This window comes from Sinocyclocheilus anshuiensis, unplaced genomic scaffold (assembly GCF_001515605.1).
Source record: "Sinocyclocheilus anshuiensis isolate Anshui unplaced genomic scaffold, SAMN03320099.WGS_v1.1 scaffold822, whole genome shotgun sequence".
Lineage (NCBI taxonomy): Eukaryota > Metazoa > Chordata > Actinopteri > Cypriniformes > Cyprinidae > Sinocyclocheilus > Sinocyclocheilus anshuiensis.
Window position 1 is genome coordinate 712844 of NW_015539892.1, and position 16722 is coordinate 729565.

The following is a 16722-nucleotide window of genomic DNA, read 5'->3' on the forward strand; positions in this document are numbered from 1 at the left end:
ATTATTCACATACATCATGAAATACAATAAACGTTTTCACAATAAAAAGACTTAAAAACATACAGTATTGTGGCTTTTCAAGGAAAGGGTTTTAAAGACCTTTTGATCAATAGACTGTTTAATGTTTTAATATTTCTATATTCAGAAAATGTGCTTTGCACATGTATGATTTTGAAATCCAATTTTATATAAAACTATATATAATATTCTAATAGAAAATATGTACTGTATATTTCCGTTTTACTCTTCTGTGAAATTAGGGTCCAAGTGTTTCAAACAATGAATCACAAACTTTGACATTTTTAATGAATGAAAATTTGATTGTTGTAATGAATGAAATGAGCAATATGATAAAAAAAAAAAAAAACGTTTTATTTTATATTTTGGCAATATGTTTTTAGTTTTGTAGGTCACATATTCTCACTGAAACATCGTTTATCTTTTGGATATCCTATGTTATCTAAAAGAAAACAAGTAAAAAGTATTTTTACAAAATCTAATATTTCAGTGAGAATATGTGACTTACAAAACTAAACACATTGACAAAATATAAAATAAAACGTTGTTTATTATGTATCTATTACAACAATCAAATTTTCACTCATTAAAAATGTCAAAGTTTGTGATTCATTGTTTGATACACTTGGAACAAAATTTAGAAATGTTGTAAAAAGGCTTTTAAAGTGTTTTCTTTTAGATAACGTAAGATTATATATATATATATATATATATATAAATTTCTGAAAATGAAGTGAAGTATATGAAACAGAAATGTCCACATCACAGAAAAGACAGTATATTTTGTGATGAGTGATTCTACATGTGTTTCCATTTTCAACATAGTTGAAGTTATTATGTCGTTTGGGTAGAGAAACCTTTGATTTCAACATCTTACATTTAGTTTCAAAGCCTTATTGCGATTCAGTTTCAGAAATCACAGAACAATATGTCTCTGAGATCAATGGAAAACTGCCTGGCATGTGAATAAGTGCCCACAGACTCCAAATAGCAGCACTGTTCACTGTCTGTCAAATCTGTCTACCTGATTTAAGGTTTTGCATACTTCTCGCTATTCTCCGAAGCCCATGACACCGTGTATATTTTCAGCTTCACCGGTGCTAATGCTAGACACATAAACTTGAAATGGGCCTATAATGAAAATAAGACGTCTTGGCATAGTTTCAGTGTTTTGATTAGTAATGTGTATATGTTCTTTTTCTAGTCTAAAAGCAAGGCTCAGTCTATTCGAGAACTAAAGTAACAAATATTTATTACATTACATTACATTTACAACCCTCAAAAGCAATAATGTCAAATTTGTGAAGCGATTAGCTGAATGTATAATACACGTTCAAATGAGGTCCCCATGTAACTTTCATGATAAGCTATGAAAATAAATCAAATTAAGACAGAGAGAGCGAGAGAGAGAGAGAGAGAGAGAGAGAAAGAGAAAGAGAGATTCAAAGAGAAGGAATAAGACATTTTTTACCTTCTGCACATATTTTCTTGTCCGGATTTCTCTTCCCTCCCATGCTCAGAAAGCATAAACTACTTATTTCCTAAGCAGATTTACACATGAATACATTTTCTTTCACTTCACTTCACGGCTTGTGGTAAGAGTGCAACAGCTCTTTTACTGAAAATCGAGCTGCACTCAGCAAATATAGTATGGAGAATGCATAGATTAGCAGTGTTCCACCCCTTAGGTAAATGATACATACCCTGAAAACCCTCCTGATCCACTGCTGGCCTCCAGTAGCATGTATACTGTCTGTGATATATTACATATTGGAGACCATAACTAGCTGTGACTCTTATACTCTGGAGACAAAACCTTAAAGCCTTAAAACTGCACAGCTGATCCCATACATTAAACAAGGACTTATTATAGCAGTTTAAATATCCTTAAATGTTAGACACCTCTCATTGCACATGATGACCTCATGGATCAGGAAACATTTCAGTTCAAACAGGTGTTTAGGAAAGTACTGTGGTGGTTTTTGTTGCTAACTAATTTTGGAGAGACAATAAGTCAAACTGACCATTTAACCCTAAACACACACATACGGCAAATAACATTGTTATGAAAAAGCAGACCAGAAAGGAGGAAGCAGGAAAGGGTTTTAGCTGTCTGGGAGCCAGACATCCCACTGCAATTTTAAACAGATTACAGGAATAAAATGGTTCGCAAGCTATTATGAACAATAAAGAAAAATGCACCAGGTTTGGTTAATCTCTGGAGGAAGGGTTTGAGAATATTATAGCATAGATTTAAAGAATGTGAGGGTAAGTAAAATCCTCTAGAGTCATGATGTTTAACCTCCTCAAGCCATGCGGTTTAGAAACCAATTTGAGCATCATTTCCAAAGATTTATCGTGTCACATAAGAATCTTTCTTCCAGTACATCTGTTTGTTGTACATCTCAAGGTTCTGTCAGCACAAAGGGTTTTGGTTCATGAGCTCCAATAATCTGATCAAACATACAGGGACCAGAGAGTTCTGTGTTGAGATGCAGTAGATTTTTTTGTGCCACAGTTGTATTAATTAAATGTTGCAATATTAAAGTTTGAGACACATTGAGTAACAAATGATGAAACAAAAATTGTCCCTAGTCTCCCCTACGTAGTTTTGCAGACCAAAACTACAACAACCATGATGCAATGCGCCCAGCCCAATCTATCGCGCATGCGTACCGAGCTCCACCCGGCCTGTCGCAAGCAACGCGCATATCGAGAACGGGTCTTCGTTAGGAACAGCGTGTAATAACGTTTATTTTTTCTTCCTGCGGTTTTACAAGAAGTCGAAACCATGTCGGAAGACGAGGTTAGTGAACAATCGTTGTTTAGTAAGATTATCTGTTAATATGGGATTATTTAGACAGTCAAAAGAGAAGGACAATTGGGCCTACCAGTAAAGGCTGTGAGGAAACATGTGCACAGCTCGTATTTTCTAGATGTTTTTGTCATTTGTCAGCTAGTTAGATAGTAAACAGCATAGGTTTCTTTGAACATTTACCATGGTAATACCATGGTTATTTGGACGTTGCAAAGACGTGTTATTTTGGACGAGTACCATGGTACTACTTTGTTTATTTGGACCGGTACCATGCTATGACCATATTTTGGGGCATTTACTGTGGTGCTACCATGTTTTATATATATATATATATATATATACAGTATCTCACAGAAGTGAGTACACCCCTCACATTTTTGTAAATATTTTATTATATTTTTTCATGTGACAACACTGAAGAAATGACACTTTGCTACAATGTAAAGTAGTGAGTGTACAGCTTGTATAACAGTGTAAATTTGCTGTCCCCTCAAAATAACTCAACACACAGCCATTAATGTCTAAACCACTGGCCACAAAAGTGAGTACACTCCTAAGTGAAAATGTCCAAATTGGGCCCAATTAGCCATTTTCTTTTCCCGGTGCCATGTGACTCATTAATGTTACAAGGTCTCAGGTGTGAATGGGGAGCAGGTGTGTTAAATGTAGTGTTATCACTCTCTCATACTGGTCACTGGAAGTTCAACATGGCACCTCTGTACACTCACTACTTTACATTGTAGCAAAGTGTCATTTCTTCAGTGTTGTCACATGAAAAGATATAATAAAATATTTACAAAAATGTGAGGGGTGTACTCACTTCTGTGAGATACTGTATATATATATAGCAGATTTACCTTGGTAATACTGTTTCTGTGGTACTACCATGGTTTCTTTGGACATTTTCTACTGCACTTTCTACACATGGTGTTCTTGAAGAATCATGTAAATATATGGTGATTATTTAATAAAGCAGTATCACTTACAAAAAGTACCCCAAAGTATTAAAGTGCCATGGTATTCTTGGAGTACCATGTAAATACCATGGTACATACATTTCAGCACCATGGTATATATGTCAAAGTACTGTAGATTTACCATGTCATACCTGTCCAAAGAAGCTTCTGCATCATGTGATTATTACATGATAACATTTAAACTGTTTTATGAATGCTTTAAGAGATGCTGTAAATGAAATCTCGAGTTCATCTTCTCCAGAATTGATCTATTCTTGTTGTGCCATCCAAAATTAGGACCAAAAGCTCCAGCATTTTGTGTTTTTGAAACTAATCATGGTTGACAATATCTTAGAGAGCTTTAGTATGATTAGTAGGATTTAATTGTGACTAGTCTCTCATTAGTTGATGATTGCTTTCATGCTTCATTCTGACCTTTCTGATGTCTGTTGACAGCCTCTGTTCAATGTCATCTCATTATTAAACTCATGCTGTGGTCCTTCCAGATGATATTTGATCCCACTATGACCAAGAAGAAGAAGAAAAAGAAGAAGCCTTTCATGCTGGAGGAAGATGGTGGAGAGGGAGATGAAGGCCAACAGCTAGAAATAAAAGAGACAGAGGCTGACTGGGCCGAGGAGAAAGAGTTAGATCTTGATGAAGATGAGGGGAGGAAGAAAGGTAAAGCACATCACAATTGTATTCTGCATTAGTGTTGTCGCTTTTTGATTGCCTAGTTAAATAGTTGTAGCAATATTGAGTAGAGAACACAAAGCCATATTATTATGTCCTTTTCCCACCTGCCTGGTTAGAGAATGCCCAATTTCCCCCCCAGTTTTTCCTACCAACCATTTTGATTTTTATAATTCATATACTATAAAATATATATAAAAAAACTCAATGCACATTTGATCTTGAACAACTGCTTAAAGGCAGTTTTAAGTGGCCATAAAATCAGTTCACAATGTATTTACGATAATAACAAATAACAAATTACCCTGAAAGTGAACTTGATGTTTTTTTTGCACAAAATCAAGACATTTAATCTTTTTTTTTTTTTTTTGCATCAGTATAACAATGCATAGTAATTAAACAGCAATCTTTGCATGTAAAATGACACAACAATTCTCCAAATCTGTGTTTTTGAAACAATTCACACTAAATTTTGCAGAAAAACTGAATTTTCTGGCTTAAGTAATGTAATGGCCAAGTAAAAAAAAACACATTAAAAGCTAGGGCTGTGCAATGAATCGAAATCGTGATAAAATCGTGATGAGAGCATGTGCATTTTCTAAACCGCAGAACGTATGATTTCTCACGGTCTGTGTCCACTGGTGCCGAGCGAGCGGAGAAGTGCAAGCGTTTTCAGGGAGTTGAGCTTTGACAGCTGTTTACATGTTGGGCACATTAAAGTTGTTATATGCATGTTAAAAATTGCAGTTTGGATGTGTTTTTCATTATGAATCGCATTTGTTTAAATGTTTATTAAAATAACACTGTATTGTTATTTGGGCATTTGCAAACAAGGTTTGCATCTTTCCAATTGTAATTGCGTGATATATTATGATTATATTGCCCTTTCTGTCACTGTTCTAGTTTCTGTTATTTGAGAGACTTTTTAGTCTGGGCTGTTTTTTTTTATTGTTTTGATGTTTACCTATGTTTACCTATATTGTTTTGTCTGTTCTAGAGACATGTTACAGCTTTTTGATAAAGCTCTACTTGTTTTAATTTTGAAATATGTTTTAAATTGTAATTCAGAAATACCAAAATGCATCCTCGAATGTAAAGTAAGGAAATACACACACACACACACACACACATATATATACTGTATATTCGTTTTTTTTTCTATATCACACAGCCCTATTTAAAAGTGTCTTGTTCACATGTTCAATTTTGCATCAACAATGACATAATTTAGAATATATTAATAAATATTTATTGCAAAAATCCAATATATTAACTTTTATGAATATTTATATTATTTTGGTGATGTTCCAGAAACATCAGATGACCTGGATGACTTAAACTTCTTTAACCAGAAGAAAAAGAAAAAGAAGTCCAAAAAAGAGAAGATTTTTGATGCCGAGCTTGAAGAAGGAATGAAGGTCAGTCGATTGTTTGCACATGTATAGTTGTTAAACTCTGGATTGTTTTCATAGCACAATGAAATATGTTTTGACAGTGAAAGCGTTTGGTCTGTTCAGCACTGACAGCAATTGTATTAAATAAATTGCAAAATTCCAAAGGAGCTGAAGATCGAAACAGAGCCATCAGAAACACAAGAGGAGGATGACTTAATGCTGCCCATGAAGAAGAAGAAAACAAGAAAAGTCAAAGATTTTCAAGAGGACACAGACAGTCAAAGCAAAGATAATGGTAAGTGCCTTAGTAGGGAATTTTTCTGTAAATAACTATAACGTAATGTTGGCAGTCTAATTCTGTGCTGTTTGTGTGAAAGGTGTCGAAGATGAAGACAGTAAAAACATCGATGACATCACATTCAGCACACAGACGGGCCCTGCCTGGGCAGGATCAGAGAGAGATTACACATATGATGAGGTAGATGGGAACATTTATTACTAAACCTCCGGTGCAGAACATACTCACTTGTTTCAGGTGATAACTTGATAAAAGGCCAGAAACTGCTGCCATCTGGTGCTTTTGTTGGCAGAACAGCTTTTCTCTGCTTTTCTTTCTGTTTGGAATTATTACAGCTGGTGTCAAGATGATATTTATTAGATGTATGAAGTTAGTTCTCGTCAAGTTCACACAGGTGTAGTTCATCACATAAACTGTGGATATGTTCCGGTTACATTTGACAATCAGAATGTCTCTCAATACTTACACATGTGTTCTTCATTTTAAACAATAGTTTATACATGTGTATATATACAGTGGTGTGAAAAAGTGTTGGCCCCCTTCCTGATTTCTTATTTTTTTGCATGTTTGTCACACTTGAATGTTTCAGATCATCAAACTAATTTAAATATTAGTCAACGATAACACAAGTGAACACAACATGCAGTTTCTAAATGAAGGTTTTTATTATTAAGGGAAAACAAAATCCAAAACTACATGGCCCTGTGTGAAAAAGTGTTTGCCCCCTAAACCTAATAACTGGTTGGGCCACCCTTAGCAGCAACAACTGCAATCAAGCGTTTGCGATAACTTGCAAAGGAAGGGGGCCAACACTTTTTCACACCACTGTATATATGCGTTTTTTAAATTTTTATTACATACATGGCAGTTGTTTTGTTATTTTATAGGGATGCTGCACCGATAATTTTGGCCGATAACCGATAAGTTGGCTGATAAATCTAAATCCGAATTTTTATATAATTTTTGAGAGCCTGATTACAAAAGTCTCACCATTAAAATCCATGTTCCAAACACTTAAACATAAATCAGGCAAATACAGGACAGCAGCCTAGTTTGAACCAGGGTAAGGTTTAAAATTAAAAGACTTACAAATAAATAAAATAATGCTTAAATAATGCAAACAAGTCATTGGACAATATTACTTGCGTGTAAAGAATCAAAATGCTTGATAAAACGGACGATAATTAAATGATTTTAATTAAACCGTATTGTTGATGAAAATAATAAAAATAAAATTGGTGGTCATTATTAATGCATCAATGATTTTGAAAAAGAAACATCTTAAATTAATACCACTGTTTCAAATATCAGCATTGCTATTTAACACCAGTAAACTGAAGCTCTTTGTTAGCGGGTTAATTAGGCTATATGAGAATCAGATATTTATACAACATAAACATAATATTACAACTTATATATTCACAAAAAGACGCAAATGCACAAGTGAACCTGAACTACGGGAATCCTGTTGTGGATGCGCCCTTGGCTCTTCCTGTAACAACGCTCTGAAGCACGGGCGCACAAAGATTCCACAACATTATTTTGCAGTAATGTTCTCATTATAGTTTTATGTAGACTATATGACAGACTTGCCCTGCACATGTTGCACTTAATGGTATTTTCCTTTTTGAAGTGAGCAATTCGCAATTCATAACCATAATGGTGAATGGTGCGCATCTGAAGTGTCTCTGAAGGAAATAACGCATATCTTTTGGCCTTAATATATCATCCAAATTCGGGTCGATAATGATAACGGTAAAAAAATAAAAAATTTTGACCGATACTGTGGCTGATATATGGTGCATCCCAGTTTTGATCCCCTTGAAAACTTGAAACTAAATAATCATTGTAGTGTCTTAATTTTGGTTTATACTGCTATGTTCCTTAGATAATGGCTGCTTGCATCTGCTCTTATTGTTATTGATAATATCACCTTGTTTTAGCTTTTGTTTAGAGTCTTTAACATCATGCGGGAAAAAAATCCAGACATGGTCGCAGGAGAGAAGAGAAAGTTTGTGATGAAGCCTCCTCAGGTTGTCAGGGTCGGCACAAAGAAGACCTCCTTCGTAAACTTCACTGACATCTGCAAACTGTAAGTCTAAACTTGAAATTGTCAAGCTGTTTTATAGAGCTGTAATGAAGTTTGATTTGCTCTAAAGAACTGGAAAGTTGCTGCATTTCTGAATGTTTACTCCTCATTACACTCGTAAAATAAATCTAAATTGTTGGGCATTTTGGTATCTGGCAACAAATAATTGAATTGGATATTTGCACACGCAACCTTTATTTTGGAGGGTTCTTTACATTTCCTTCCTTCCTTGTTTGTTTTTGTTTTCTGTTGTTTATCCCAGGTTGCATCGACAACCAAAACATCTCTTGGCTTTTTTGCTGGCTGAGTTGGGCACATGGTAAGTTTATTTGATATTTTTATGAGAACTGTTAGATATGCTTGATAAACTTGATATGCTTGTTATCTAGCATACAATTAACACTGCATGACAAGTAGCTATATTTTATTTTTTGCCTCTTCTACCTCCAGCAATCTCAAAAATGTGATCCGATGAAGTGATGTTTAATTTATTGCGGTAGATATTATTAAATAGTTATTGCAAAAATGTTTTGGAATGACAAAAGTTTGTTTTGAAATTGTATTAATTGACATTTTAAAATTAAGCATCTCTTAACTATTTTCTGAAGTAGAAATACTTCATTTTTTAAAAGAAGAGGCTTTTTTTGTGCCTGGTTTGTGGAAAGAGCCTGTAATGATCTTCTGTTGTAATCTGTAAGTGAACTATTGTTTTGTTTTATGGGCAGCACCACTCAACCAATGGTTGTTTTTCTTCATCGGATGATCATTAACCTTGCATAAAAAATCGTCTCTGTGTCTGGCAAGCTCTGGGTTTATTTTTTTCAGCGTCTCTGTGCGACTGAAACCCTCCACCAGAACACTTTGCTTCCACGTTTTGCTGGAGGCATTTCACATAATGTCAGAGAGAAACCTGAATCAGTTGAGAAAGGCATTGCTGCTCTAGAGGGAGCGACTGACCCTGTGATGCTTTCTGAAGGCATTATTAAAAGATAAGCAGGCTGGTTTCAGTGCTCGACACTCAGCACCTCATTGTGTTCAACCACATGTATCTCAGAAGACACATGAAAGGAAACCGATTGATTTTACCTCCTGGATATTTACAGATGATTTTGGTTTTGAAAGAGATCAGTCTTATACATGAGAAGAATTCTTTCTGTAGCTGGGAGCAGGAACTTTGCAATTCGGAAAGAATATAGAAATTAATTGGTGGTGTTTCTCTAAAATTAAAGGAAACCCCTCGATTTTGCCTCCTGGATATTTACAGATGATTTTGGTTTTGGAAAGAGATCAGTCTCATACATGAGCAGAATTCTTCTTTCTGCAGCTAGAAACAGGAACTTTGTGATTTGGAAAGAATATAGAAATTGGTGTGATTTTTATTTATTATATGTTTAGATATGCACTGTTTTGACTTTTCAGCGGATCCATAGATGGAAACAATCAGCTCGTCATCAAAGGCAGATTCCAGCAGAAACAGATAGAGAATGTCTTAAGAAGATACATAAGTGAGTGTTTATTTGACTGGTGAATTATAAAAAATGTTCTTAAACATTATTTATGCTGTTTATGTATTGATGTAAGTTTATGCAAATTTACACTGAATAATAAAATAATAATTTTCATACTATCGTATATATATAGAATTATAATTAGGGGTGCACATATGTTTTTCAGCCTGGTTCTCAAAAGAGCACCTGGAGATTTGGTTTGGTTACTTTTTTTATATATGAATTTTCATCATTTTCAAACTTAAATCTCAGCAAGTTTTATTTTGGCGGGTTGCCGGAAAGTAAGTATATGCACTGCCGGGTTTAGCGCTGCTGATTGAAGAGCTTCAGTGAATGAAACGTCACAGTTTTGCATTGTGCTTTGAAAACGGCAGCGGATAGCCTAGATTTATGCTTTGAGTTCAAATATAAATCTTATACAGTATTACAGTTTGTCGATCTAAAATTGTAATTGTGCATTAACAGCTGTCAAACATGTCGGTACTCAAATGAGCAGTCTGATCTTATTTACACAGCGCAATTTTTATTTTGGTCGCGCATGCACACCTGCGTACTTATGTGCACCCCTGATTATAATAGTTATATATACAGTGTATATATATATATATATATATATACACACACACGCACACAAACATAATTTTTAACAAGATATATATATCTTAAAAATTATATACATATCTAAAAATAATGTGTGTTTCTTAAGTATAACATTGTTTATAGTATTATATTTTATTACATACATGCCATCAAGCACATGTATAATATATAATTACTATATATCACCTATAGCATAATTATAGGCTTATTGCCAGAATTTCAATATGCATCTCAAGTATATTTATATTTACTAATATTGCATAGTTATTAATATGCGTTACATGGGGGGGGGGGAAGCCTATACTAAGCAATGTGTTTTTGTCTTGCAGAGGAGTATGTGACGTGCCACACGTGTCGGTCTCCTGACACAATCTTGCAGAAGGACACGCGTCTGTATTTCCTGCAGTGTGAGACGTGTCACTCCCGCTGCTCCGTCGCCAGCATCAAGACCGGATTCCAGGCTGTGACGGGCAAGAGAGCGCAGCTGCGTGCCAAAGCCAACTAGCGCCTGTCCCTCCACCATCAAACACCTTACACGGCCCGTCGGAACACCTGTACTCCACCACCAAACTCAACAAATCCACTCACGCAGGTTACTACTCAATCTGTTCAGGAAGTCTGAAATTTAGATCAGAGTTCTCGGTCATCTCAAATGCATCATTTAATTTCAGCTCCTTAGAGCTCTGAAATGGCCTATGCACCCGAAGAGAGTGCTGATTTGTTCGGTCTGGCTGTGGAGCAGAGAGAGCGCAGAGCCTGGAGGATTTTATGAATGAACTATTGGTGAAATTTGTTGTTGCTGTATTACCTTCAGAAAAACTATTGAAATAAAATGCATACCAGCTGGGCAAACACATGCAGTGTATGTTTCTGGGAAGACGTCTTGCTTTACATTTAGAGAGTTTGAATGTGATTGAGAAATGAGTGTTAATTGGTCTGAAATGTACTGTATGATTTAGTATGATTATGTGAACAGACAATAATATATCTCTTAAAAAAACTGGAAGTTTTTTTTTTAATTAAGAAAAATGCATTATCCAGTTTGTACTTTTTCATAATTGAAACTAAGTTTGCTCATTCTCTAGATTCAGTGTTTGTTGGTCTCATAAAGTGTGGATTAAAAATCAAATGAAAGGGAATTGTTGCAGATTTAGTTACAATTATGTCCTCCATATTATACACATATTTGGGAAAAAGTCATTTTAAGGTTTTTAAATCACTGTCATCCAAAAAAAAAGGGAATTGTTCTAAATTGTTTTTGTGCTCCATATACAACTATTTGAGGAAAAAAAGTAATTTTAGGACATTTTTGTCGCTGTCATCTAAAAATCTTTAAAAAAAGGACTTTAAAGAGAATTGTTGCAAATTTGTTTACTTTTGTGCTCCATATACAGCTATTTGAGGAAAAAGGTAAGTTTAAGGCATTTTTATCACTCATTAAAAATCTTTTAAAAAGTTAAATGGACTTCTACTCCATATTATACAAATATTTGTAAAAAAAAAAATTAAGGCGCTTAAACCACTTCTCTAAATCACTCATCTAAAAATATTTTAAAAAGTTAATTGCATGCATTTTTTTTTTTTTTTTTTTTTTAGTACTGAATTTTTCATTTTTCTCGGTACGTTTTCTGTTTTTCCACAGTATTCCACCAGCTAGCAATGGCTACTTTTTCTCTAAAACAGTCTTCAGTCATTCTACTTTAAAATTAGTTATTATAGAACGTTAACAAATTACATTAACATTAAAGGGTATTAGGGGCGTTTTATATTTCAAATGAAATTGCCCAGAACTGATAATTACCCTGAAAAATGTGAAAAAATAAATAAAACAAATTGTAAGACAGTCATAGCCTTTACTGTGCATCGGTCCAAATGAATCCAGTCTTTGCCTGTTTGAGCTCTATAGAGCCTCAAAATCCCACTGACATAAATCAAGGAATGTTATTCTGACACCCAGCATTTCAGTGTATTCCTATACATGTGATACTCTAACCCAAACACCCTCAGCGCCGTGGGCCTCTTTCTGTAAACCAACACACTTGTTTATGCGACTGCTCAAAGTATGACTGCTGAATGAGAGTTTGATGTGTCAGTCAGTCAGTCATCCTGGAGCAAAACACATTTGTAAAAAGTAAATATGAAACGTGACCCTCATCAGTGCGCACAATGCAAACATATCCATATTTTTCCACCACATCAAGTATGTTTGAAGGATGGGGCCTTTTCTCGTCATGTTCAGGAGAAATCACTGGCACCAGTAAAATTGCTAAATTGCTTCCTAATGCAAGTTCCTTATTAACTGGCATCTGTTAAAGTAGTTCCATCCATACAGCATATGTGTTTTGGCAGTGATTAAAGGCATTTCCAGCTCCAGGGGTGAGAAGGAGAGTCATAGCAGCGGCTTCTGGTTAACATCCTACATCACTCACTTATAAGGTGACATGGGGATGAATAATGAGCAGGGTTTCTTGACTGACCCGGACATGACTGTCTCTGCTGCATGGGAGGAAATGTGTTGGAGTGCAATAAAAGCATAGCTGAAGCCAAAACGTTTTAGCGGAATTTAGTTGTTTATTTGTTGCCAAATGTTTGAGTTTTGACATGCTTCAATGATTTAGAAATTTCTCTGCATTATGGCATTATCTTTAATTATAGGGGCCGTTATGTCTTAAAGCCTGATTGATAGATACTGGAAATCACATGCAAAACCAGAATCCTAACCACTTATCCTTAAATAACTTGTCTTAATATTTTTTTCCTTCTTAATTCAGAGTTGCATAACCAGCCATTATATTAAGACCGTCTTAAAAATTCTTTCATCATGTGCTCATGCTCATGTCATTCCGAACCTGTATGACTTTTATGGAAGTCCATTTCCACCACAAACTAAAACAATTAAACATCTCATGATTCAGACTTTTTTCTTACAATTCTATAAACGTGCAATTCTGTGAATAAAAGTCCGAATTTTGAGACTCAAAATTTTTTCCTCACAATTTTGAGTTTATATCTCGCAATTCTGATTCCCCCCCCCCCTCAAAATTCTGAGTTTACATGTAAAAATTCACCTTTTTTGTAAAAAGTAATTGTGACTTTATCTCACAATTTTGACTTCGGAATTGCAAGTTGCAATTCTAAGTTATCTCAAAATTCTGACTTTGTTCTTTGAATTGCAAGATAATTTCTTAGGATTGCAAAATATAGACACTGAGAAAAAAGTCAGAATTGTGATATAAAATCAATTCTGAGAAAAAAAAGTTTGTGTTTTTATATCTTTTTTCCGACTTTTTTTTTTTTTTTTGCTGAGGTGGAAATCAGTTTCCACACTTTTTCTTTTGCAAAACAAAATAATTTAAGTTTTTTTTGTCATACGTAAGTGTGTAGTTTTAACCAGTAGGTCCAATTATGACATATTTAAATTATGACATTATGACATCTGATTAAACATTATGAAGTCAATAAAAAAAGAAAAGAAAAGAAACATGCATGGATGAATTGTTCACAATAAGATCTGTAACATGCATTTAGAAAATAGATTCAGGCCTACTTTAAAAAAAGTTCAACTTTACAAACTGTATCGACAGCTGCTCTTTCAAATGAGGCAATTGTGTTGTTTTTGTAAATGTTTTGGACCTCAGTGATTGCCGTTTGTGGCTATGGGAGCAGTTGCAATATAGCGATATTTCTTTTTACAGTCTTACTTCAGGTTGTGTTAGACTGAACGATCTCTCCCATCCAGACCTCAAAGCAAGCTGTGCTTATATTTCAAGCGGCTGCTACTTCAATCCTCTTAGCGACAAATCTAACGGAGGTGGAATAAATCTCTTGTCTTAAGTGGGGGAGTTGTTTACACTGTTAAAGAGTTGGATTCTCATGCTAAGCATGGACAAAGTAAAAAAAAACAGTTTGGACGTATGACAGTATTTCTGTGCCAAAAATCTTACTTCCGGGTTCGTACAAGTTTCGCAGAGTTTTTTTCGATCATGGCTCTTCATGACGTAGAAGAGGGTGGAACTCCTTATATGGGCATTTCTCCCGGAAAACCGCGCACGCATTGACCAGAGCAAGAGCGAGATCGTGCCCATCAACGCGCTTCATCCGGCGGCAGCGCTGCACGGTACTTGCTCGGGAAGAATGTCTCCAAAGAAGTGTGTTTTTGGTTGTAAGGGAAAGATTCCTGAAGAAGCTTCCTGAAGAACCCAGCATTATGTAAACAGTGGATGCAGTTTATTTTTCCGGGGGCAGCAACGGAGTTTCACAAGTGTGTTTGTTGACAAACATTTTATAATCAAGGCCCAGTTCGACACTGGATTTGCACATCTTTGATACCGAAAGATGGAGCGGTCCCAGCAATAAAAGATCCCAGTCATGATTTAGAACTGCAGACGGTAAGTGAAACGGCATCAAATGTCTGTTTTGTTGGCAATCGGCGCTCAAGTACTCGTCACTCTTTATCTCCGCCCACGGCACGCCTCCAGGAGCTCGGCTTTTTCCGGAGAGAATCATAAAGCTGTATCTTTCTTTTATAAATATGATCAAACTAAAGACTTTTTTTGGAGATATGAAGGATGCAGTACTACTCTATAGGTACTTAAAATTAACATGAGATTGGGTGAAACTGTGTTATGTCCCCTTTAAAGGTAAAGAATATATTAGACTAGGTGCTGAGGATTAGCCTATATATTAGCATTCCTAGTGGGCAACATTTAAACACGTGAAGAAAGACGTTTCACAAGTCATCAGTTTATTTACATCTGTAAATATCTCTTGCAGTCTCGAAAGTGCAAGCAGAAGAAATATGCACATGTAATTAAAAATAGCCAACCATTCTGATTCCGACTGGCATATAAATAAAATGAAAACATTTCTGGAAAAGCACAAACAGACAGGAAAGAAGGAGGAACGGAAATAGGATGAGGTTATTTACATATGAGTCGCCCAAATGTGTAGAAAAATGCATGTTAATTGTGTTTTGCGGGGAGCATGAATGCAGAATGTCTCCTGATCCCCTTCTGTTGTTGTTATCAGGAACTGTGGCCTTTTTGTAATGGATTCCTGGTTTAGGGGACATCCCCGTCCTCCCTCCCACCAAACAGCTTGTTTAGCTGTCTGTCTCAATGACAGCTGATGCTGGAGTTTGACGGCACCTGTTGGTTTCAATGTCTTCCCGCTGAGTCTGTGTATTAAAAAAGTTTCCAGTCGACAGTGTTATCCAACTCCCTGCTGTAATAAATACAAAAAAAGGAAGACGAGCATTAAGATGTGATAGTGGATAAAAACAGCTATGACAAGAGACGAGCAAAGGAGGGGGGCTGAAATGAAAAGAGCTAACTGGATCTCCGTCAATACTCGCATGTGGTTTTTTTCTTCCCCAACTGCCCTTAAAGCTAAAAACCCAATATAAAGTCTGTTTTGTTGAAATTCAAGGACAACTAATACAGCAAACATCCAAAAAACACTGTCAGAAATCAATATATCGTGGTAAATTTACAGAAACTACAACCTATATGGACTAAATGGTCTTTTTTTTGGTCTTCTTTTGAAAGTCTCTGGTATCTTTCACCTTTTATTGCACCAATCACTGGTGTGAAATCGATCAAGAGATTTTCTAAACAGGGAACCTGAAGTTCTCTATGGTCCAGAATGAGTGTTATCTGACTTTCAACATGTATAATTCACTGATGCAAATCACTGCAATAACTGATATATATATATATATATATATATATATATATATATATAACATAATTTTTGACAATTCACTATTGTACTTGTAACGTGAAAAGTATTTTGTCTAAAATATATTTATAATATTTCTAACTTACAATATTTCTAATATTTCTCCCCTTCTCTATCAATCTATATATGTGTGTGTGTGTATGTGTGTGTATGTATTTCTAGTTTTTACTAATATTTTGAATTAGGGGTATTTGTCATATTTTCTGTTTTCATTTGAATTTTAAATAAGTTTATTTCGTTTTTAGTCATTTTTATTTCAGTTTTTTTTTTTACTGCTTCAAGTCAAACTAAACAAAAATGAGAAATGATGCCTTGGCAATTACCTGAAATTAGATTAATTTTAATATTAAAGTTTATTTTATATCAAGTAATAGAAATGTTTTTTTTTACGGTTTTAGATTTAGTTAATTATAATAACCCTGATATGTATATAGTACTTATATAGTATTTTTTTTTAAATACAATATGCAAACCCCTCAGAGGACCTCAGATGATGCCAACCCTGAAACAACATACAGAACTACCACATTTTGCTATAAGTTTGATTGCATCATATAATAATTGCTGTTAATAGTGTTCATCGTCTGTTTGATTACGTCTTTAATTGCC

The 16722-nt window shown here is 35.0% G+C and overlaps 2 protein-coding genes across 5 annotated transcripts in view; one reads left to right on the plus strand and one right to left on the minus strand.

The window, feature by feature from the left end:
- Nucleotides 1–2676: 2676 nt before the first annotated feature.
- LOC107685810 (eukaryotic translation initiation factor 2 subunit 2-like) lies at nucleotides 2677–11230 on the plus strand. 2 transcript variants are annotated; one of them, XR_001633987.1, is made up of 10 exons: nucleotides 2677–2824; nucleotides 4299–4473; nucleotides 5797–5903; nucleotides 6045–6174; nucleotides 6257–6357; nucleotides 8121–8269; nucleotides 8529–8585; nucleotides 9686–9771; nucleotides 10704–10966; nucleotides 11046–11230. XR_001633987.1 is itself a non-coding variant. In XM_016482538.1 (9 exons), exons 1-9 carry the CDS (start codon nucleotides 2810–2812, stop codon nucleotides 10877–10879), a joined length of 996 nt encoding a protein of 331 aa, XP_016338024.1. In that variant the 5' UTR covers nucleotides 2677–2809; the 3' UTR covers nucleotides 10880–11230. The 2 variants fall into 2 exon arrangements, 1 of the variants encoding a protein (XP_016338024.1); XM_016482538.1 differs by having other exon boundaries at nucleotides 10704–11230.
- A 3888-nt stretch (nucleotides 11231–15118) lies between these two features.
- Nucleotides 15119–16722, minus strand: part of LOC107685811 (RNA-binding protein Raly-like) — an 85250-nt gene continuing 83646 nt past the window's right edge. For 2 of the 3 annotated variants that reach the window (XM_016482539.1, XM_016482541.1), the window contains one exon: nucleotides 15119–15597. The gene's annotated coding sequence lies outside the window, so the exon portion shown is untranslated. The remainder of the gene's footprint in view (nucleotides 15598–16722) is intronic. The other variant, XM_016482540.1, reaches the window with a different exon arrangement.